The sequence below is a fragment of the Chironomus tepperi genome, unplaced genomic scaffold (genome assembly GCF_022539635.2).
Source record: "Chironomus tepperi strain 1889 unplaced genomic scaffold, CSIRO-AGI_Ctep_v1 contig_85, whole genome shotgun sequence".
Classification (NCBI taxonomy): domain Eukaryota; kingdom Metazoa; phylum Arthropoda; class Insecta; order Diptera; family Chironomidae; genus Chironomus; species Chironomus tepperi.
In genome coordinates this window covers 972,182-996,048 of record NW_027226207.1, presented here as the reverse complement: position 1 = coordinate 996,048, position 23,867 = coordinate 972,182, and the positions used below count along the sequence as shown (strand labels likewise).

Genomic DNA, 23,867 nt, shown 5'->3' with positions numbered 1-23,867 from the left:
GACTTATTTGTTTGCCTTATCCATCAGCATGAAAAATTACCAAAGTTTAAAATCAAAGTATGACAGAAATAAATATTTATCGATACGATGTGTGTGGTTGTCTGAGTTTTTTGTTTAAAAAAATCATTTTTTGTTCCTTTTTCTTTTGTGTGACTGATTTTAATCACCCACATTGCATGATAAATGAATAAAATATTCTCTGATTTTTAATTATGTACACGAAAGAAGTTTGTTGTTGTAGAAAATGTCAATCATTCAATATGCATGCTTTTATACATAAAATAATTAATTCACTAATGCCACCCATCTATTGTCTTCATTGTAAAAATCTGTTCCATATTTTTCAACACTTTTCATATCTTTCAACTTTTGTTTTTTTTTTTTGTCCATAGAAACACTAATTATTTATCCAATTACGATATATTCCGATTTAGGTATATCTCATCTCATAAACTTGCATTAATAAATTGAAAGATATTTCATTTTTGCCATAATTACTAATAAAATATTTTTTAAATTATTGTTATACATATTTTGTTGTTTTTTTCTTCATCTTTTTCCTTGTTTTGTTTATAAAAAGTATCTTCATCCCTTCCAATTTTTTATATTTTTCTTCTTAAAACCGTGAATAAAGTCAGACTATAGATACATTATGTTTAATTCTTTCCAGCTTCACTTATTGGACTCCCATTACCATTTTGATTTACGACAAGCATAGGTTTTACTGTTGTTGCGCTCAGATATTGTTGTGCTGTTGGCTGCTGATGTAGCATCTGTGGAATGAATATGAAATAGTTTAGTATTTTGGATTCATTTGGATTGCTGCAGTGAAAATAGCAATTTCAATAGTAAATGAGGGTGAAGCAGAGTTTAACATTGGATACTGAATGATCAGTGAGGACATGTACAAGGATCCCTGAATATTCAGTGTTCAATCACTTTATGTACTAAGAGTCTAATAGATATTGCCCCTAATGAACAAAAAGGAAGTAAGAAAATCTAAATTCAATCCATCGCAGATCCACGTCTGATGAATAATTTGTGAACAATTTATAGATCGATACCTAATTGTAGGCTTATGGCCACAATAATCTAAATATTTTTTACCATAAACAGCATAAATGCCAAAACAATTTTTTTTAAATAAAGTCAATATTACTTTAAGAGTACGACGTAGCTTATTCATGGAAATTAATTGTTTACATTTGGTAGAAGAGTTCACTTCCTAAAATTGCCATTGTATAATATTATCAAAGTACTTGTTCAAGCAATAGGAAACAATTGAATTTTCACTTTCAATGCAGCATAAACATTATTAAATATTATTTGCAATTACTGTATTTCCCTCACCTTTCCAGCTAATTGAGAAGATGATGTAATGATGTGTGTCATTGTCGTATTATTTTGTGGTTGAGTTACAACTAAAGCTGGTGTTGATTGAACAACATGGACGCGACTAGAGTTATTTGTTTCTATTTATAGAAATAAAGGATTAAAGTTTAAGCCTTAAATTAATGACCATGACGTGTCAAGATTTACAAATTTAATTCATTAATATAATACCTTTAACGATTAATTTCCCCTGATTTCTATAAATGGCACCATTAGATGTTGTACTATTCGATGGCAAGAGATTTAATTCAGCTCCGCCAGGCGCTAACCGATGATTTCCACCACCGTTAGTATGTTGTGTGAGTGTTGGAATGCTAATGGTATTGATATTTGTTGTTGACGTTCCATTTCCATTTAATAATAATTTCTGCAAATTTCCCGGTTGTGAATTTTGATGTGTAGGCCGATGCTGCTGCTGTATGGTTGATTGTTGTCCATTAACTGCATTATTGAGAATAAGCAAGCAGAAAATTTTTCATTAGAAATATTAATAAGCTATTAAATCTACAACATTATTACTTTGCGGACTTAATTCGATTGTTGTAAGACCATTTGGTTGGTTAATTACTTTGAAGCCTTGCGGTGAGGTGAGAAGTTGAATTGTAGGACTTACGACAAGACCACTTCCTCCAACGACCTGTTTGAGTAGAAATAAAGCATTAAGTTTGTGGGAAACTTCATGAGAAGCTATTCATACCTGCTGAAGTGTTAGTTGACCGGAATGTATCATTTTATTATCTTTATCTACAGGTGCTAGAATTGCACTTCCATTTATAAGCTTTATCAGTTTCGTTGGTGGATCATTTTGATCAATTTTTGAATTTAATGAACTATTGGTTAGTTGAGTTGGTGTAATGCATGCTGGAACTGAAGGAAGATTTGTTATGATAGGAGATGATGACTTATTTCCTTTCGTCTCCTTGCTGTAATTAAAATAAATGAGAATCAATTAGTTAGATGAACTAATCTTGGCCTTCCAAGAAGTGATAATAAGCTCTTTCATTTGGACATTAAGGAAAGAGAATAATCACAGTTATTGATGGATTAAAAAATAAAAGAAAAAATTAAAAGATTAATTCACCTAAAAACCCACCTGTTGTATGTTTTGAACCCATTTTTAAGACCATTCAGTGGTTGTGGTATTGTCGAAATTGATGCATTTGCATTAAGATTCAATGGCATTGTCTGACAGACTGGACTATCACTTGTCTTCAAGCTCAATGTGGCGGGTATCGAACTACCATTTCCAACTAATGAAGTTGGAATTGACGAGTTGGTCAATGAAGGTTTTGCAGAAATTTTTACAGGATTTATTGATAAATTTGTGGGCGATGGTGCTTCATCTTTTGTTGTTAACGCGAGTGGAGTTACTAAATTGATTGCTGGTGAGTTTACAACTGTTGTAATTCGTGGCGGTGGTGATATAGAACTACCATTAAGGATATTTGTTGATAAGTTTGTTGCCTATGAAGATTAAAGGATATATCAATTAATTACAGCATGAACAGTAATAAAATAGTTTTTATTGAAGCTTACAGAGGCATTAGACGGTGAACTAGATGCATTTATTGTAGACAATGATGTTGAAGGATTATACAGCATACCGCTTTTGATCGATGATTCAGATTCTGTTGGAAAATGAGAGAAAAAAAAATATCCAATTGTAAATGGATCTGTAAAGCTGTAAAAATTTTGATTAAATTCTCACCACTTCTCTCTGATTTCACAGCATTTATATCCGTTTGTTCTGGTAAGATTTTCGAGAAATCCACATCCCATTGTGCAAGTTCACGTTTCAAAAAGAGTATGCGATTTTGTGCAGCTATTTTCTCCTTGGCCAACCTCTCCATTTCATGCTCATACTCCCGTTCTTTTCGTTTAAGAAACTGTTGATTGAAAAATGTAATTTAGAGTCTTTGATATTTTTACATAGTCCATGAATCACAATTTACTTGAATATGTCTAATTGCTGCTCCTAAAATTGATAAATTTGATGTCTTCTTCTCATCGGCAGTGACAGGTAATTGCCTTTTAAGCGCCTCAAAACACTCTTTCAGATGTGCACGTCGATTTTTCTCTAATTTATTATGTACCTCACGTGTTCCAGCACGAACGGTTGATGGACTTCTAAGAGCACTACTAAAAAACAGAACGAAGCAGCATAGTGAAGAGAGAAGGTAAGGTAAATAAAGTCATAATAAGCAATGAATCTTTCTGAGGTTGATTCATCAATAAATAAATATTCCTACCTGTTGCTATTCGAACTAATCGTTCTCCTCCTTCCAGCTGATGATGACGATGAAGATGATTGTGGCATCGGCAGTGCACTAAATGTTTGTGTTTGTAACGCTGGTATCCTCTGATCTAAAATCAATGTTGTAGGTGTTGTTGTCGGTACTGTAGTTGTCTTAATATCTACCTCCATCTCATCACCATTTGTTACACTTTGATTAAGACTAACATTACCAAGACTGGATGTGGTACTATTGCTAACATATCCACTTGATTCTGTACTTAAATTCAAGCTCGTTTGTGACTCATCAATATTATAAATTGTGATACTATTTGTTCCGTTTGATAATGTTGATAATGGAATTGGATTTCCTGTACTTTTTGATAAATCAATAGACACTGATTGTGGATTAAAATTTACAGTTGGACGTGAGATAACTACTAGTGACGGTGATGGAGACGAGACTGTTTCCACAGGTTTCAAGTCATCTGTAACAACAAAAAAAAAATCATTATTAAAAATATTTTCATCTCGTGTGTCTGCATAGAAGCAGTAATTTAATAAGCTTGAGATACGTAGAAGAGAAAAATCAATAACGTGATGCATCAGCAATAATTTAAGAATTTCATTTACATAATTAAGTCTAATTGAAAAAGATTCAAAGACATTTTTTTGCAATTCATGACATTTTTTATGCAATTTATGGAATCAAAAGAATCTTTTCAAACATGTTTGCTATGTCTGTACATCGATGGCATTGTAAATTAAGCCACTTGTCGTTCTTAAGAGGCTTTTGAAGGTCTTTCCCTTGAACTTGGATCCTAATGATTTTTGAGCCTGAGATTGTGGTGTCGCTGTTGCATTTTAGGCTCTGATATGCAAAAATATCAATCTGAGCTTGACAATTGTTATGATTCCCGGGTGATACAATAGAGTCTGATCGCTGCTGTTGTCTAACTTGTGTAGTTAGAAGTTTAAATTAAAGATCAATCTCTATACATGCTAAAGAAGTCTACAGATTGAATTCTAAAAGTTTCAGGCAAACTTTCATTGATTTTCAGGACATTAATGCATTCAAGACAGCAACTTAATGGCATTTTGTTATGAAAAATGTCTCAATAATTTTATTACGCAAAAAAAAAAGTTTTGAGCACATAAAGCAACAACACCCCGATGAATCACAAAAGAGTAAACAAGAACAAACAAGATCTGAGAAGTAAGGACAGTATACAGCAAAATAGAACACAAAAAATGCATAAGAGCAAAAGAAGAAGGAGAACAAGAACTAAAAAAAAGTCTTTTGCATCGCTTCATTTCGTCAAGCACTTTTAACGGTTGAAGTAGATGCATTGCACCCCTAAAAATGTAGTCACTGAATAAAAAAGCAACAAAAATACAAAATTGCTATACTTTCAGCTCCCTATGAAATTATTTATTTCCCCCTTTATTTGTGCAATCGTCACAAGGCAAGACATTTCCTATTTTGCAAAAAAAACTGTATATACATGGATATATGTGCGAAAAATAAGGAGGTTTTCTGCAAAGAGCAAGCAAGTAAGTGCCATTGAAATTCATCAATTTTTTTCTTCTTTCCTTTCTGCACAATTTTATTGAATGGGCTGCCTCGACTGTAATTGTATTAGTGACAGAACCATCAGCAGCACGTTTAACTTCGTATTTATATTAAGTTCTCTCAAAGAATACCGGATAAAAAAAAATCATTCAGAAAAATAAAAGAATTCTCTCTCATACAACCGCATAACACATGTTATGCTGCTCACATACAGTCACAAAATCCTCTCATTGCTCTCTCACATTCTTCTTGTTTTTATTGTTTATTATTTTGTGTTATTTAATTAAACAGGAATGTTGTTGTGAAAAAGTACATACAAAAAAAAAGAAGAATTCCGAAGGTACATAGAAGAAGAAGGCATCATCGGCACAACATAAACATAAAAATAATGGAAGTTCTTAACTTTCATTTTTCGTTTCAAAATAGTTTTTTTGGGCTATCGAATAATACTAGACTCGTGATAAAGAAAACAAAAATTTGGTTTCTTTGCCATGAGCAGCACATACATATAACATTGAGTAGCAATAACAACTTTTTTCCCCTACTTACTCATTTATATACAAGTGCATGAGGTTCTCGAAATAGCAAAAGTTATTATGTATCTGCGCTGTATTCAACAGTCATTTTCAAAAGGCAATCTCATAACACACAAACTATACCACGTGATAAGCCGGCACGCGGAAAGCATACTTCACCTCTGTGAATATAATATTCTTTTTTTTTTTCATTTCATTTCTTTCTGTTCTCTTGATATAAAAGAATTTATTCTTTAATTTTATTTACGACGGATACATGTTAATACATTAATAAACTCAAGCTTACTTCTGTTGCTGAATAAATGAAAAGGATACTTTAAATGAGGCCAGCAAATGAATGGGAAAAGTTTTATTTATTAAATCTGAAGGTTGAATGATTGGAATGACTTTTATTTCCGAGAAAAAGGGATTCATAGATTTAATTTAATTTAAGTTTGCAGGATCAATTTAACATCAATGCCATAAAACAATTGCACCTTAATTTTAGCATTTATACTTTGATTTAATAGGAATTTTATGTAAAATTAAATCATAATTCAACTAAGATGGACATGTTTGTTATGCTGCATATTGTTTCGGTTGAAATCAGAGGTTATAATCGACTCGAGTCGATTTCGAACTCTGGACCAAAAATCTAGTAATCCATGATAATTTTCAAAATTTGATGTTTAAAAATTTAAATCAAACGGCAAATTGTGAAAAAATCTCGATTTAAAGTGGAAGTTCAGTCTGTTACACAACTAATTAGCAGTTTACATAAGTATAAGGTAGGATGTCAGTCAGTAGAATATAAAATATGATGTGAAATGCTTTGTGTAAGCTTAAAGAAAATAATTATCTATGCGAAAAGTTTATCTGTGAAAGACTGTCAAGGATTTTCATAGAATTTTCTCAGTGTTCTATCTAAAAGAGAAGTTTTATACCGAAAGACGTAAGAACGACGTCTTCATTAAAAAACTCATTTCATGAGTAAATCAAGTGCATCAGAACAATATTGATTTTAATAGAAATTCTGATGAAAAAACATTGCTCCAGTTATTAGATTTAATAGTTATCATTACTGATATTACGAAACATATATAGGAGTAAATTAATATTTTTCGCAAATAAAAATATCATTCGCTCATCTCTCAAAATGTTATTCAATTGAAACGAGTAAAAATGTATGTATGAAACTATAAACAACGTACACAAGTAGGAATAAAAGCTATTTTGCACAAAATAAACTCGCAGTAATAAGAAGAAGAAAATTAAAAATATTAAGCATGAGCAACAAAAAAGCGTGTAAAGGCAAGAGGCAACGTGATACATTATGTAAAAAATTCTTATTATTTTTCAAACGATATTTTTGCCATCATTCAAAATGGAAATAGTAATCGAATTAATGTAGCTCATACAACAATAATGTAATACGCAAGGAGAACTTTTTGCCACCCTTTCATCCTCATACACACATTTTTATAAAACGTAGCACATTGTGTAAGCATTTGAATGCTGCAAGAGACCTTACCTAATCATAAACGATAAAAATTGCTTGAACCACATGCTTAGAAATGTTTCAACGACTTTTTTTTTGTGTGGTAGGATTATATATAATTCATCCTTAATTTACGAAATCATTTCCCTGCCATAAGCTTTTGTAAGCTTTCAATCGTTCAAAATTCTTAATTCAATAATATTGATTTATGTGTAGGTGATTTTTTTTTTAAAAATCTTATCGATTAAATTATTTATACCTGATTTCGATGTCAAATAATGCGTTTTAAGCCACTTCTTCTTGGGTGGTGCAAATGACACATCCATTGTACTCTCACGACTTCCTGGCGATATAGATTCTGAGTCGTAAAAACATCCATTAACTTTACGATTTTCATCACGAAAGTTTACTTTGAAATCAAGCTTTTTGTTACGATCTTGAAACTTGATACAAGTTTTAGCCTTTTGATTAAAATCAGGTTCAATGGCATTCGTATTATTGTCGTCATTTGACGGCGTCTTATCATTTTTTTCATATGGGTCTTCTGACTTAGTCTGCACATAGTCAAGTTCGTTACGTCGAGAAAATCCATCACGCATGAGATACTGCTGTGGATGAGTATCAGATTTGGATTCTTCACTCATATTAACATACTTATAATGATTGAATGAGGTGTAAATACTCTCCAAATAATTTTTATAAAAGTAATAATTTTGATGATTATGGTGTGGATTTATGTGTTGATTTAAATGATATGAATTAATATACGGTGAATTCTGTAATTCAAGCGATGTTGAATGAATTGGAATGTAGGAATTCAAAATCGGTATGTGACTTGAAATTTGACTTAATGGTAGATTAGCATGTTGATTTATATAATTTTCCCAAGTTTCAGTTAAATGACAATTGTTCATACCATCGCAAATACCATTATCAGTTACGGATGTTACAAGATTAGAGGCTGTTGCTCTAAGATGATTATGATTTGTATAAATTAAAGAAGAACTGCTAGTTTCTTGAATGTCACGAAAATATGATTTCGTACGTAATGAAGCTCCATTGTAATAATTATTAAAAACTTGATTTGGTTTGTTCATGACTCGATACAAAAAGGAGGAATTTTTTAATTTTCTGTCTTTCCTTATTATATATACTTTTTTTTTGTAATTTAATGCAAGTCTTATACGAGTTATTTGGCCTTTGTAATTATTTGTAATTGCACTGTTAATTTAATACTTGTATAATTATTCAAATTCCACGTTGTGTTTACACGGAAAATCATTAAGTTTTGTTTTTTTTGGTATAGAATGCACTCATATATTTGATTATAAAGAACACTGAACTGAGATTATGACTTATTTATTCAGCCAGACACCTCTCAGATCTTAACACCTCGAATCTCGACAAAAGACTGCTCTTGACGATTTAAATATAATTTTCATCACATTGATTATTTTCATTTGACTGTCCATATGACAATGTTTTTCTCTCGATTGTATCTTTATTTCTTATGGATATATGGAATTGAAATCGGAATAATTTCACTTTACAATATTTTTTATTTTTTATTTTTTTATAATTTTTATACTTTTTAGATCAGTTATCACTCGATTGGGCTCTGTCTAAAGTCACGTGTTATATCCTACTCTTACATATGATCCAAATGATAATCATTCATTTTGACGCAAAAAAGTTCCTAGGTAGAATCATTTTTTATTCTTTATCAATTTATAATGTATCCATGTATATTGTCTTATTCTCCACATCCACTCGTCTATTTGTGCTTAGTTAGAATACGACAGATTGTCACGACTAACGAATATGCTTATCGTAGACATTTTAAAACTCATTGTTCTGTCATATATGAATCTTTCATTCATCTCGACTTTGAAGCCTCTTTTGCGAAAGGAGTCTATTTCTGCTAGATAACTTATGTAATCAAAAGTTCCGACTGATGATGTCGATTCTCATTGACAAAACAAAATCTGATTACAGAATTGAAATCGATTTGATCACTATAGTGAATTTGATCTCCTGCATTATTCTATAGAAAATAAACTTTTTCTATTTATAAATTTTTTGATGTATTGAATAATGTTGTGTTGATAAGGGAATCAATAAATAAGCATTATTTGCATGAAATAGCAAAAAAAAAAAATTGTCCGTAAATGTCGATGAAAATGATTCATAATTCATTTATCGTTCCCAAAACGAGTATGATCGTCAATTTTTATAGACATAATCGTTAAAAATTATTCACTTTGATTCGTTAATCATATGCTGATACTAGTCAATGTTCCTTTTCTGTCTTCATATTTCACGGTTTTTTAAGAAGAAGATTTATCAATTTTTTCATATCATCTGAATATTTTTGTGTAATATTTCAATTTCATATTATCATTTCAAAATAGATGAATTTCATTTATATCAAATCAAGAGATATTCTTTATGGAAGTCAATAGTATGTGAGATGATATCCAGTATGGGATAGATAATAAATTGACCATGTGTTGACATAAAGCATCCGAAAGTGTAAATAAAGACTTGCTATCAGAATCGACTGATTACTGATCTGGTATGTGTCGACATCATCATCGAATATTAAAATTATTGCACATTAATATTTAGAGGTATAAAAGAGAAGTAAAGTTCATTGTCTTTTAGCACATTTTATGCCTTATCGTTTATTTTTTCTTCTCCCTTTTTTCACATATTTTTTGTTATTTTTGTGGAATTTTTATATAATAATTTGCTATAAGTCAGCACGATAACTTGATATTTTCTTTCTTTCCGACATAAATTATTAATGAGTCTTGTTTTTTCAATTCAAAATTCACCAAAAAAAATATAAAACAATTTTTTTCTGCGTACGTCTACAATTTTAGTACTTGAGTCTTTACGAATTGTCACTTAGCGATTGACATCAAACTTCACAATTCAACTGGTCGATTTAAAATAGGAAAATATATAAATATTCTCATCATATGTGCAGCACACACTAATGCAAATAAAATATACATGAAAAACTGATCACTTCTCATTCCAATCAATCAGCTCGCTCACAAATCGCGTGAGTGACAAGAAAAAATTCGTCTCTAATTAATGAGTAGAAAAATTAATTTTTCACCACAATATCACTGCACATATATCCGATCGTATGTACTTCTCACATATGAATACCTTATTTTTTTCACTGTTGAATGTGCAATTTTTCGCTTTTGACCGTGACGTCAAACCGCTTTGTGAACATGCATGACAAATTATATAATTTTCAATTCAATTGTTTTTAATCTGATTTTTTACTGTTTGTGGTTTTGTTAGAGAATAACAAATGAACGTATATAAAAATTCATTATGATGATGTGAAGGAACTAATGAGCATTGAGAGGCAGCTGATTAAAAATTGATCTCACACTCTCTCAAATACTCAACAACAACAAAAAGGAATAACATCAGCAAAATTTTTACTTTATTTTTATTTATTATTATTTAGTTCGTACGTCACTGCACATTCTTATATTTATTTTTTATTTTTTTTCCTTATAAGCATTCCGTTTTAATCAGTGTCAAACGACAAACTGACTGACTAAATCGAAAAGAATCCTCAGAAGTTGTTATGTGTACAATTTTTTTGCTGTATGTTTCTGTTACCTGCCCACGATACATCAACAGCACTTGCTTACTTGCTTATGTATCGTACAACATTTTATGTACAATGCATACACAATAATTTCATTCCTTTTTCCCTTCTTTTGCATAACAATTGGAAATAAATGCTTCGTCTTTCTTCAGACTTACTTGTACCATTTCGTGAAATTGTTTCTTCTTCCATCCTTCATTCTTCTATTAAGCTTGAACAAACCGAGAGCAAATATTGTTTTGTTATTGTTTTTGACGTAAATTAGTCGGCATTTCTCTCATAATTTTGTCCTCTTCTTGATTATTATCATATAATTCTTGAGCGAACAGTGAGAAAAAAAAGAACGACTGTGACGATGATGCTAAATGAGTAGGAACAATAAACACGTAGATAGGTAAATGTAGAAGAAGTGGTTAGTTGACAAGCAGCAAACGAAATGATATTTTTTTCAATAATTTACGTAATTTCTTATGTGCAGTCACAGTAAGTAGTCCAAAAAAGCTTCGCAATATTCTTTCACTTGACAAAGGAAACCTAATATTTTAATTCAAATTTATTTATAGCACCCTGATGAGAATATAAGACCATAAAGTATGAGTATATATACTTTTTTAGAAGCCCCGCACTTATGTACTCATTCTCATGTATGAAAAAAAAAATAAATAAATATCAAAGCAGCTCAAATGGAGAAAGATATGGTAGAGAAGGCAAGTATGTAAGCAAAATAATATTATAATATAGACATTGCGATGACATTGAATATTATGGAGAGTGAGAGAAAAAATAGAAGCTTGACGAAGCTTATAATTGCCACAAACAACGATAGAAATCTAATAATCCATTTTCAATAGTCCCAATACACTCATATGTATGTGCATATTGAGTCATGCGGAATAATAAAATTGTTAGTAAATCAATTAATATTCTTTTTATAGTTCAAACAGAAATAAAAGGAACTATATTCAATTACATATGATACATTGATGATGATAATAAATCAGGTGTTAATACATTCAACTTGCATTTGTTTCCTTGATGAGGTGAGGTGCTACTTCCGTAACTGTACACTTTTTTGTGATCTTGTCTGGGATTATTATTAATATTTAAGTTTGAGTGGAGATTTTTTGTGTGTGGAACCTGATTAGGATTGCTTGTATGTATTTTGCAGTTGAGTTATACTGCAATCTAGACACAAAGCTTTAAAACATTCTAAAACCTTACAAAAATGATGAAATTTTAAAACGCAAAAAGCAACAAAAAAAAATCTCTTTCGAAACCGTTAACTGATAACTGTCATTGATGCGTCACATTTCGATCTAATACCCATAAAACACAGTATAGAATATATACCACTATAAAGCGTCATCAACATCGACCCCTAATGAAAGCAACTTAATGTAATATGTCACATAAAAAGGACACAGAAAATGAGCGGAGGATGTAAATCTATAAAAATATTACGCCTCATAGAGATAAATATAAGGAACCACAAACTTAATCATTACATTAATATCATCATCAACAGCATTTCTTTCGTTTATAAAAATTACGGCTAAGTAATGATACCAACAATACATAAAAGTCTATGTATTACAGAGAATTCTTTCTTTCCCATGTCATTCCGGCGTATTTATTTTTATTTACTTGAATCATTTGATTTGCCGTGTGTTTTAGCAGTCAGCGTGTGATTGCGCGTAGAATCTACAAATACATCTTTAATTTCTTCTTTCGTACACAATTCGGGCTACTTGATTAACCATCCTCTCTCAAAAATTGAAAAAAATGTGCTCATGGTTGTTCCTCTCTCAATCATGCTCTTGCTCTTGAACGTGGTAAAACGAGGGAAGAAAAAGAAAAATAGCAAGAAAGCATTTTCATAAACCTGACATGCTCGGGGATTTTTTGAAAAACAGCATGCTCATATGCATAGATGTAATAGAAATCAGGCGGTGTGTACATATTTATGCGCGCGCACACACATTGTTCATTACAAAAATATTATTTTTTTTTCACTTCTCCCTTTTTTTTACATTTACAGAGAAGAAAAAACCACACCGGAATTACACATTTTTGAATTCTCTTTCAATGACAGACATAAGCTACAAAGTATGTGCAATCACAACTTGTAGAATAGAATGTAGAGTATCATAAAGTGAAGACGTAGTTAATGAACAATGATTCCATTGTTATAAAAATGCAGCATACCAGCATCATTTAGCAATTAATGCACAATATTTAAAAAAAATTCCTTTTATTTTTGTGTCCCGCACAATAACGCATGATTTTTTTTGTGTATATTCCCTTCCTAGATAAGAGAGATGTGAATCGTGTGCTTACACAAATGTACACAGATACTAATGTATGTATGGAGAAATGGAAAGGAATGTTTTTATATAAACACAAGTAGATATTATGATAGTAAGGAAGCAACAGCAACAGGGAGAGAGAACGAGAAGTAACCGTACAGAGTAGAAATGAAAGGAAAGCTTCAATACAATATTATTATTATTATAATACGAGTGGGTGGCTTGGTTGACGTAGACTCAGGTGCCTTGCAGGAAATTTGCTGCGACAATATGAAGGACATGAAACAATTTCCATTTTTTTTTCCTTTTATTTTTTCCTGCCATATAACTCAAAAGTTCATTGTTCCTTTACATAAATGCATGTGGATTTGCATAATTTAATTCTTTACGTAATCTGAACCTACTTTCCGGTGTAATAATTCAATACATTCCATAACTTTTATATTCAATTTGTTCTAGTCACACACAAGCATCATATAGGTCGGTGTGATTATAAGTAAACATTGTATTAGACAAGATTGAGATGAAATAATTATCATATGAAATTATCAATGCCGACTACATAAAAAACTACATCTCTTGTTAAATGCATGTAATTGTCTGTTCTACACATTTCTTTATTTCCACTACAGAAAATTGATTGCGTGTGTGTATGTATGTGAATATGCACAGTTTAATATAAAAGGGCATTCGTATACAAAAAAAAAAGACTTTTTAAAAAATCATTTTATTTTATTTCTTTCGTTGCCTCATATTAAAATAAATGTATGCTTATGCTTAAAGAGGAGCACCGAGCAGAGACAGAAACAAGAATTGCGAAAATAATAAAAAATTCTTTCAAGTGCACTCAAAGTATATTTTGCAGCCAGCAGGAAAGAACAAGAGGAAGAACAAAAACAAAAAAAAATATTCGATGAATATCGCCAAAATAATGCACTTTTGTGAATGTATGATGATGATGTTGTTGATGTCTCTCTCTCACTTCAATTTTTATATACGTCAATACCCCGAATTAAACGGAATAAAAAAGAATTGAAAATAAAAATAATGCTTGCGCTTGTGTATTTGTTGCTTTTGCTCAAAGCCGCTATACTCATCACACACCACCACCATCCATGCACAGTCGAAGAGAAGAAACATTTTTATTTTTATTTTAATCAATCAATAGAGAGAAAAACAGAATCTTACACGTGGCTGCTTGTGTAAATAAAAAAGTATATATATCTACTGTATAGTGGTGAAGAGAATATTCATAGGAAAAATTGCTTGCCTGCTTGTTTGCATGTACATACGTTTCTATTTTTCCTACATGTGACTGTGTGACTGTATACGTATATTATTATATGATTCAACGTTATTAACAACTACAATCACCACCATCATCATCAGAGAACCGTCTGATTCATGTGAATTCATGTGAGCAACGCCGAAAATTCTTTTCTTTTTTTCTGTTTTTCTTCTCACTTTTTTTTTGCATCTGTGTGTGCGGCGTGAGATATTTACTACAATTTTATTACCATCGGAACGAGCGCGTGTTCAGCAACGAAGATGGGCTTTTTCCTCGCCACTTCGTGAAGGTTGAATGGCTCTGAAATTGTGTATATGATATTGTTGATGATGATGGTGATTTGTGTGTATATACATTTGTACTATGGCAAAAAAAATTGAGAATGAGATGGCACATGGTCACTAAATAACAAAACAGTAATATTACAAATACACATTTGCAGCTAGTGTCGTATTATCGCGATGATTGCACGACTTTTTGCATTTGTACTTGCCGTATACTCATTCCTTTATTTTTTTGTTATTGCCAGTATCTCTTTTTTTCGGTAAAAATTTCATGTACCAAGAAATCAAGTGAAGGAAGAATGAAAGCAGTAGAGAGAGCAATAAGAAACAAGCTGAACCTGAATTGCATTTATTTTTTAAATGGATATACTTATGAAAGATGTATAAGAAAGAAAAAAATGTCCTTGCCAATATATGTGTCTGTTGTACTTTCCATTTTTGGATAGTTAATGATAACGCTCGTTTGGCTGGAAACCTTCAAGAATAAAAACCTTACTTATAGCTGTGTATAGTCTCATTAAGTCGGATGAAAACAACAAAGTCAAGAAGAAGCATTGTACACAAAAAAACCAGATTGGTGGTTCTACGTGAGCAAAATGAGCAGCGTGTCTTTAATTCTTTGAAATGAAGATTTTTGTTTGAATTTGTATTACAATGTGCTTTCCGTTTTTGGGTGCTGTTTTGTTATTTTTTTCTCTTTATTATGGACATAGCATAATAGTAATAGTATACAATGACTCACTAATTTTTTGAAGTTATCAAAACATTTGTTCCTCCTCATACAGACAAAATTTTGTATTTCAGCAAAAACATCAACATCGAGTCATATGATAATCAATTCAATGAACTCATTTTAGTGGACTGTCAAGTTTCTTACTCTCTCGTATTGGACTGTATACAAAAAAAATTAAAGTATTATGCTATGCGCTTATAGTCACATGCATGACTTTAATATACGTTCATAACAAATTCTTAGACTCATTCTGTATATAGATTTCAAATACATAAGAACAACAGAATGCAAGTAAAAGCATCAAAAGCGAATATGCGACCCTTTTTTACAGGAAAAATAAAAATTGTTCATAGCCATACACGAAAAAAAAGTGAGTATGGAGAAAGAAGTAAAAATCTGAATAATACATAATCATATAGCGATTTTAGTGTGATTCACACCCTGACTGTTTTAATTAATAATCATCTTTTTTTTCTACTTTAAAAAAAAGAAAGAAAGAAAAACAGCACATATATACATGAATTTTTATACTACACATTTACAGCAGAGACGTAAGTAAGTGAAGAAAACATTCTATACAATCAACCATATATTCACTTATTCATCCATTTGAAATGTGTGCGGATCATCATGAAGTGAGTACTCTGTGGATGATGAAGAATGAAAAGCTTTATGAGAGCATCATAAACAAAACGAAAAAATTCTTTTCAATATAATCATTCTTCATTTTCCCTTTGCCAGACAAGCCATATCATTTACAAAAAAAAATCTTAATTGGGAAGAAGAAAATGCCGAAAAATAAAGTATGGAAAAATGAAAAAACCACTTTTTTTGCACCTCCCAAGAGCTATATTCGGTTTAAAGTAGTAAGGGCATGAAAAAGAAATGAAACTGAACACAAAAAAAATTAGAATAATGAAATGGAAAAGCCCATAACAATACATGACAACGATAATGGAAAAATAACGCCAGACACTTCATATCGCGCTTTTTTTAGTTGTATAGTTGAGGTAGAAAAATAATTTTTTTATAAAACAACATTCTCTGTATAGCAAAATCAACATGCTATATAGTACTCATGTCCAACATACACAGTTTAAGTATTTTTTAGTATATTTGCGAGAAAACCGATGGCACGATTTTTCCATGCACACACATTCATACAGACGCAGTATAGTTTTTTTTGTATAATATATATTTTTCGGTTAAATGCTGCAGATTATTTAACGGTTTTTCGATTTAATTTTTTTTTCTTTCATTTCACTTTATACGGAGGGACTTGCAGAACTTCTTATGTGTTATTTTTTGCTGAGGCACCAGAAAGTTCTTTTAAATTTTTCGCAATTTTACGAAAGTAATAAAATTCTACACATAAAAAAGAGGAAAGAGTATATATGAGCATACCTGTTGACATAGGCGGATTCTCTAATACAATCGGTCGATACAGCTGCTGTCCAGACTCTTGTTCTTCAAGATATTGAAGATATTGAGCTGCTCGTAGCAAAGCATCTACTCCACACGATAATGACGTCATATTGTGTATTTTTTTCTCTTTACACTTCTGACTTTTTTTATATTTTTTTTTTCTTATACCACAAGCACAAAAAGCAAGTCAATTTTTGCTGCTGTCGTGAGAACTAAAAATTAACTCGGCGTTCGTTATCCAACTCACATATAAGTTTAGAAAAGAAAAATAAGTCTAACAGAAAATTTATTTTTCATATAGATGCATTGGGCTCTACTTTTTTGTGTATTTTAAAAAAAGGGAGCAATTCACACTTCCCCAAAAAAATTCGATTTTTTTTTTCAATCGTATTTTTCACAAAAAAAAAGTTTTTCTTACAATTAATTCTCAATTCAATTCACTAAACACAAAATTTATTTTTCAACGCTGTTTTTTCCTACTAACCAACACATGCACGAAAAGAAGGAAAGGAAAAAAAAATTATGAGCAAGCCAGTCTCCCCGTCTTTGTTGTTTTTTTTTCGCTTGCTTGCTTTATTTGAACGCCATTTTTGTAAAATTGTGAAAATTTATCACTTCTTATGCCTAATTATTATTATATACACATGCACTGAACATTTGCGAGCTATGCACTCGAGATTATTTTAAAATCATTTGTAAAAATTCTGACGTAAAAATTTTTTTTTCTATCTCCACAACGAAGAAAAAAAGTCTCGAACACACAATTCTTCTATTCACTCTGCTTCCAACGAAATTCGTTTAACGTCTGATTTTCAATATTTTTTTTTTCTTTCCCAGTAATAATACTCAGCTCGTGATTCGTTTGGATGTATTGGTCGTTCGTATGTTTGAGATAAAAAGAAATATAGTCACTTTATTTGAGAGGGAGCCCCTCTCTCCCGACCTTGAATTCTCTCGGATTTTCTTACTTTATAATATTTTTCTTGCCGTTTAGCTTTTAGACATGCTACATAGTTTTAATGATATTTAATAAATAAATTATTAAGGGAGTTTCCTCTCTTTCATTAGTAAGTATCTGGTAATTATTTAAGAAAACACATTTTTCATTGGAAAAATATTAATTAATTATATTTTCTTTAACCGTTACATCTGCATACTCGATAAATGTATGTGAAACTGCAAAACATTCTAACATCATCAACCTAAAAATATTTTCATTTATTTTCAATTCAAATAGACTCACTAAAAATTTTTTTTTATTTTCTCAAAACCTCAGCGGCACAATACAGTTGCGACTATATCATACGATCTGGGTAGTTTACGTTTCCTTCTATTCAAACTATCACGTTGTTGTGGTGTTTATGAAATCTATATCTAGTACTTACTAAGTATATTTGAAATGTAAATATTTGCCTACTTGTTTTGGAACTGTAAAAAATTATTATTTTTTTGTTTGTGCTGGAAACCTTACAATTTCATGACACGTATGTATATTTTGGAGTGATAAATTATTAATGTGGATATACTTGAAATATGAGCTTTGCTGACATCTCAAATATAATTTATTATCGCTAATTCCGCTGGATTTTGATCAATTTTGCTGAATCACTTTGATATCCAATGAATTTGATGAAGCTTTGGGAATCAGCATGAATTATCAAGGGGTTAAAACTTGAGTATGATTTGAGAGAATTGCCTAACTATAGGGACATAATACATTTCAAGAGATAATCCAAAACCAAACCGGATACGTGCAAGTTTCAATTAAACTGCCTAAAACATTCAATTAAATACTTTTATCATTACATATGCATTTCCTGAGTCAAACACAGCCTTGCATTATTTTGTGCACGACTATTTCCAGTGACAAACTGAACAATATCATCAATGACTCAATTCCATGTGTAGAAATCTTATCACGTGTTCATGCATATCAACTCAAGTCTATTTCAACAAATCACATCTCAAAATATGTATTTCCATAGCATAGTCTGCAAATAATCAATTTTAAATCAATCAAAGATGAACTTACTCTCTCATTGTTTATGCATTCCCACCAATTTGCAAGAGGTCACGTTAAAGACATGTGTCGCTCGGCAAAGGGAAATGTATGAAAAAAAAAGTGATTCAGATAATTTTTTCAGTGCCTCTCAATTCTCTCGCGTAAAAACTAAAAAGCATGGCAAACATATACAGTCATCGTGCCATAATCCACACAACTACATGCAACAACTTTTTTATCCACCTTTATTTTTTCAATTCTCTCTCCCTCTCTCGAGTCACACACGTGCTTTTTTCATTCTCTCAAATTTTTCGTACCATGATGTTGCTATACTTGTGTCTGTGTGTGATGAAAAAAAAATAATATCGTAAAATTGTAAATATTGTCGCTCATATATTCATTCCTAGAGCTCAGGAAAAAAAAACTCAATATATAACTGTCGTGCCAATAGTTTAAGCCACTTAGTGCTGTGTAGAGACTCAATTAATCAACTTCAAGACAAAGAAAAATAGTACAAAAAATATATTAAGGTTTGAGGGACTTTTTTATCGCTAAGTTTATAAATTTTTATAAGGAATGGAAAATTTCCCTTGACAAAAAAAAATGCTTAAAGATTTTCGTTTGATAGTGTGTGCATAAACGATCCATACGATTGTCCAAAAAAACAAGAACAATAATTCTCGGGTTCTTTTTTATCGTGTGATTCTCACATTACGCAAAACTTGTTTTTTCCATTCTTTTTATACTGTTCCTTACTATACTTACATTACTTTTTTTGAGAAAAACCTGATGCTTTTTAACTTAACCATAGCGCAGTGTTGGTGACGAACGGATTTTTTTTGTAAACATTCGTCAATACACATGCGAAGGAACTATATTTTGAGAGAATTTTGAAATCTAACATGTGACTACACTATTCGTGCTTATATCTTGCTTCCTACAAAAAAAAAATTTAACATTGTTGTTTCAATGTCATCGATGTAATATCAATCTCAAAACTGACCTTTCTTTAAACTTTCAGCAGTTTTTATAAATTTTTGCTGCTATCATTCGAATGCCTGGTGATAAGGAGTTATTTGCCTTATTTATTTATTTATTATTTGTTTATAAAAAAAAGTCATCAAATACATTTTTTCATTATCATTAAGAATTGCTGTTCTATCGTCATGTTCTCATGCAATTACTCTTGCTCCATTTACTATGTAGATTATTTGACCTGAAGAAGAATAACTAAGAAGATGTCGACAGAACGTAATCAACATACAACAGTCATTGATGGGGGTTTTTCAACCCAACTTGCAGAATATGTTGGCAGCAATATTGACGGTGATCCGTTATGGTCTGCAAGATTTAATGCTGTTCAGCCAGAGGCTGTCATTCAATCGCATTTAGATTTTCTAAATGCTGGTGCTGAAATTATTTTAACAAATACCTATCAGGCATCCATTGAGGGCTATAAAGAATATCTTAAATTAAATGATGAGGAGAGCTATGAACTTATGAAGTCAACAGTTAAACTTGCACATGTTGCGCGCGATAAATATGTATCGGCAAACTCAGGGAAATCAAATTTCAGAAGGCCATTGATATTCGCTTCTATTGGACCGTATGGTAACTATGCAATAAAATTTGTGCTAATTTAAATTTTGATGGTTTTCATGAACTCAATCTGCTTATCATACATACATTTGTGCTTATTTCATAATCATTGCCTGAAAAATAAATCGCCTTTAATCTAATTGTGTCACCACAACTATTTTAGGTGCCCACCTTCATGACGGAAGTGAATATACTGGATCATATGAGAATAGAGTTTCAGTCGCTGCAATCAAAAAGTGGCATAAAGTACGTATTCAAGCTTGTATTGAGGCTGGTGTTGATGGATTAGCAATAGAGACAATTCCATGTTTGGTAAGCTTAAGATACTTCATGGATAAGTGGATATACTTATTTATTAAATATTATTTTAGATGGAGGCACGAGCCGTTGTTGACTTACTTCTTGAAGAGTATCCAGATGTGAAATTTTGGGTGTCATTTCAATGCAAGGTGGTAAATATTTTATTTTAGTTACTAACCGCCTAATCATGTGGTCGCTTGTACTAATCACGCAAGTATAAGTTCAACTATTGCTATAAATGTTATTATTCAGGGGATTGGAATTCATACATTTAATCATACTACATTCATACTGTGCTTTAAAATTACTAACTAATAATTGGTACTGGATGCATAATTTGCATACATGGCATGGACATAAAATTATATCAAGGATAGAAGTTGATTGAGTTAATTAAATTTGAAAAATTTGCTAGCTATGTAACAATGCAGCTAGTCACAATAATTTGATAAATTTGTAGCTGTAAGCATTTTTAAGTTAAAAGCGTGGAAAATTTTCCATAAATTCCGCCAATTTCAAGTAAATCAATGCCAATCAACTTCTGTGCTGATCATAAAATTCCTTAAAATCCATGATAATTTATTTAATGACCTTTATAGGACGGTCATAATGTTGCAAACGGCGACAGCTTCTCAGAATCTGTCAGATCAATTTGTTTGCAAGTTGAAGCTGCTCGTAAAAGAGAGAATTTAGTTGCGGTTGGAATAAATTGCATTCCACCCGGCTTTGTGACTGAATTATTTAAAGAAGCTAAGAAAGAGGTCCAAGACTTTAATATTCCACTTGTCGTCTATCCAAATAGCGGAGAAGTTTATACGGTAACATTGGATATAATTCTAAAAAATTTATGTAAATTGACATTTTTTTTTTCGAATTTTTTTAAGGTTGAAGAGGGTTGGCATGGTAAGAATGACTGTAAGGCTTTAGAAGAATACATTGAGGAATGGATAGAATTAGGCGCCGGTTATATTGGCGGTTGTTGTCGTACAAATGCTAATGATATTAAGAAAATTAGGGATGAAGTTGATGCCTTGAGAAATTAAAATTGTCCACCGAGTAATTGAATTTTGTTATGTATTTAATCCACTAGTCTAAGATCCACACTATTATTGAAATAAATAATTCGAAATTCTATTTAATGTTTTAAAACATTTTCTTTTGCGCTTGATTTTTTATTTACTTTAGTATATTTGTTTATAGCTATTTAAATAAGAATAAGTATGATTCTCATTATTACACTTATTACTCGCTCAATTATTAGTCACGATTTTGATAAAAATAGGGTAGGTGTAAGTTGCATTATAAATGGAATGAGATGAATATCATCACAATGTCTTTAATAAATGAAATTGGTCTCATACAAAAAACAGCATGTATAGTTACATTTAGAGAATGATAGAGATAGGATCCGCATGTTGAGAGAATATTTTCAAAGCGTCAGCTCCATTGCCATATCGAGTTAATTAATATATTATTCCTTATTTTTTTTAAATATTTTTAGAGCAGTGTCTGTTCCACCATGATTTTATCGTAGCCACTAGGGATTGGATAATTAAAATTATCGACAATAAGATCAAGTATCGCTCCATCGTCCACAAATAAGCATGGATAGATCTCATTACTATTATATTCACCATTGTTAGGCTGTTGTGAATTACTCAATTTAATTAGTGATGGAACATTTAAATTCTTTCCATTTAAGTAGAAATTCAGTTCAATATGATCATATGTAATTCCAATGATATCTCCTTCTTGTGGCAATATTGATCGTTGATTTGATGTCGATTGTGTTGGAGGTATGACATCATGATTATCATTTATGGAATTATTTTCTACGGGTAATAATTTCTCTGTATCCTCATTGATACCATTTGATGTTGTTCCATTCTCATTCTGTGAGCTATACATTTCATTCAGATCAAAAATTACACTACCATCATTCATAACTAGATTCTCTGCATTTAGGCACCAACTGAATTTATCCAAACCTCCACGAGTTTTATTGAGATCAGCATTAAGAGTACATAATCCAATACTCCAGTGTCCTGTTTGTTGGATTTTCACCTCAAAATAGCTCTTTGATTGTAAAAGCGCTTGATTTAAAATTGCTCCGCCAGATCCACATAATCTCTTTCCATTTTTAAGCACTACAACTTCCTGACCTGAAAAAATGTAATTTTATAAGTAATGAACATATTTACGACTCTTTTCACTATGAAACTTTTCATTTCCATAAATTATCGAGTTTTTCAGACTGGATCAATAAGATCCAAGGATAATGTTCTTGCATTTTAATTGGAATTGCGATTTACATGCGAAATACTATAAAGAACATTTTCTTCTTCTTAAACAATATTGAAATATTTTATTTTACATTTTTCTTACCTATATGTCCTGAATCCAGCGATATTAAGCTCTCTGGTGTACTTAATGGAAAGTTGTTCTTAGCAGATCGACGTAAGCAACAACAGGTCCTTAACAGCTCGTTAGCAAACATATTTCTAATAATAATACTTCGTCATAAAAATAAAAATAAAACTTTTCTCTTTGAAAAACTTTTCACTACTAAAGTTTGTGTAGGATTGCTCTATGGTTTTGAAAGCGCTTTGCATTAGCTGTTGATGTTTTTGATATTTGTGACTATTTGACGAGGTATCTCAGGTATTTTTGGGGGTTTGACAGTTGATTTGGGTAATTTATGAAAGCAGGAATGAGACTTATCTACTGTTATGTCTGTTTTAGTCAGTTTGAAGGATTTAAGGATGAATTTGGTGGTCATGTTCCTAAATTCACCTCAGGAAGGGCGGGAAGTTCAAAAACTTTATTCTTTCAATTCTCAATTTCATCAAAATCGCTGCTTATATTGGATATACTTCAGCAAAACTTCATACAATATCTGTATTAATGCTTGACTGTCTCTTTTGATTCATGACACAGTCACAATCTAATAATTTCAATGCTTCCATTTTTCCCATACAAATGTTTTCACCAAGTCATATTTCATAATTCACCTCAACACGTGATCGTGATTCTTATAAGAAATTCGTTAAAATTTAAATTTTTCCCACTAAAATCCACC

General features: G+C 31.2%; 3 protein-coding genes and 1 long non-coding RNA gene across 11 annotated transcripts; 1 reads left to right on the top strand and 3 right to left on the bottom strand.

Annotated features, from left to right (window-relative positions):
• Positions 1-310: 310 nt before the first annotated feature.
• Positions 311-17,704, bottom strand: LOC139085894 (max-binding protein MNT-like). Of its 4 annotated transcripts, none has more exons than XM_070634081.1 (11): positions 16,867-17,704; positions 3,642-4,113; positions 3,345-3,531; positions 3,101-3,278; positions 2,929-3,020; positions 2,474-2,856; positions 2,090-2,315; positions 1,912-2,029; positions 1,564-1,833; positions 1,351-1,472; positions 311-773 (listed from the first exon to the last, which is right to left on the bottom strand). In XM_070634081.1, the coding sequence occupies exons 1-11, from the start codon at positions 16,994-16,996 to the stop codon at positions 657-659; spliced, it is 2,295 nt and encodes a 764-aa protein (XP_070490182.1). In that variant the 5' UTR covers positions 16,997-17,704; the 3' UTR covers positions 311-656. The 4 variants fall into 4 exon arrangements, 3 of the variants coding, with proteins under 3 accessions (XP_070490182.1, XP_070490180.1, XP_070490181.1); XM_070634079.1 differs by lacking the exon at positions 16,867-17,704 and adding an exon at positions 7,471-11,374; XM_070634080.1 differs by lacking the exon at positions 16,867-17,704 and adding an exon at positions 7,471-10,693 and having other exon boundaries at positions 2,486-2,856.
• On the top strand, positions 5,883-21,939 carry LOC139085895 (uncharacterized). 4 transcript variants are annotated; one of them, XM_070634084.1, is made up of 6 exons: positions 5,883-5,897; positions 20,096-20,500; positions 20,652-20,800; positions 20,860-20,940; positions 21,388-21,606; positions 21,673-21,939. In XM_070634084.1, exons 2-6 carry the CDS (start codon positions 20,128-20,130, stop codon positions 21,829-21,831), a joined length of 981 nt encoding a protein of 326 aa, XP_070490185.1. In that variant the 5' UTR covers positions 5,883-5,897; positions 20,096-20,127; the 3' UTR covers positions 21,832-21,939. The 4 variants fall into 4 exon arrangements, with proteins under 4 accessions (XP_070490185.1, XP_070490184.1, XP_070490183.1 ...); XM_070634083.1 differs by lacking the exon at positions 5,883-5,897 and adding an exon at positions 17,895-17,954; XM_070634082.1 differs by lacking the exon at positions 5,883-5,897 and adding an exon at positions 19,204-19,419.
• On the bottom strand, positions 19,974-21,200 carry LOC139085898 (uncharacterized). 2 transcript variants are annotated; one of them, XR_011543963.1, is made up of 4 exons: positions 20,888-21,200; positions 20,660-20,805; positions 20,576-20,601; positions 19,974-20,523 (listed from the first exon to the last, which is right to left on the bottom strand). It is a non-coding gene; the product is annotated as an uncharacterized lncRNA (long non-coding RNA). The 2 variants fall into 2 exon arrangements; XR_011543964.1 differs by having other exon boundaries at positions 19,974-20,504.
• Positions 21,265-23,370, bottom strand: LOC139085897 (SPRY domain-containing protein 7). The gene is made up of 2 exons (XM_070634086.1): positions 23,174-23,370; positions 21,265-22,950 (listed from the first exon to the last, which is right to left on the bottom strand). Exons 1-2 carry the CDS (start codon positions 23,283-23,285, stop codon positions 22,286-22,288), a joined length of 777 nt encoding a protein of 258 aa, XP_070490187.1. The 5' UTR covers positions 23,286-23,370; the 3' UTR covers positions 21,265-22,285.
• Between the last annotated feature and the right edge of the window lie 497 nt (positions 23,371-23,867).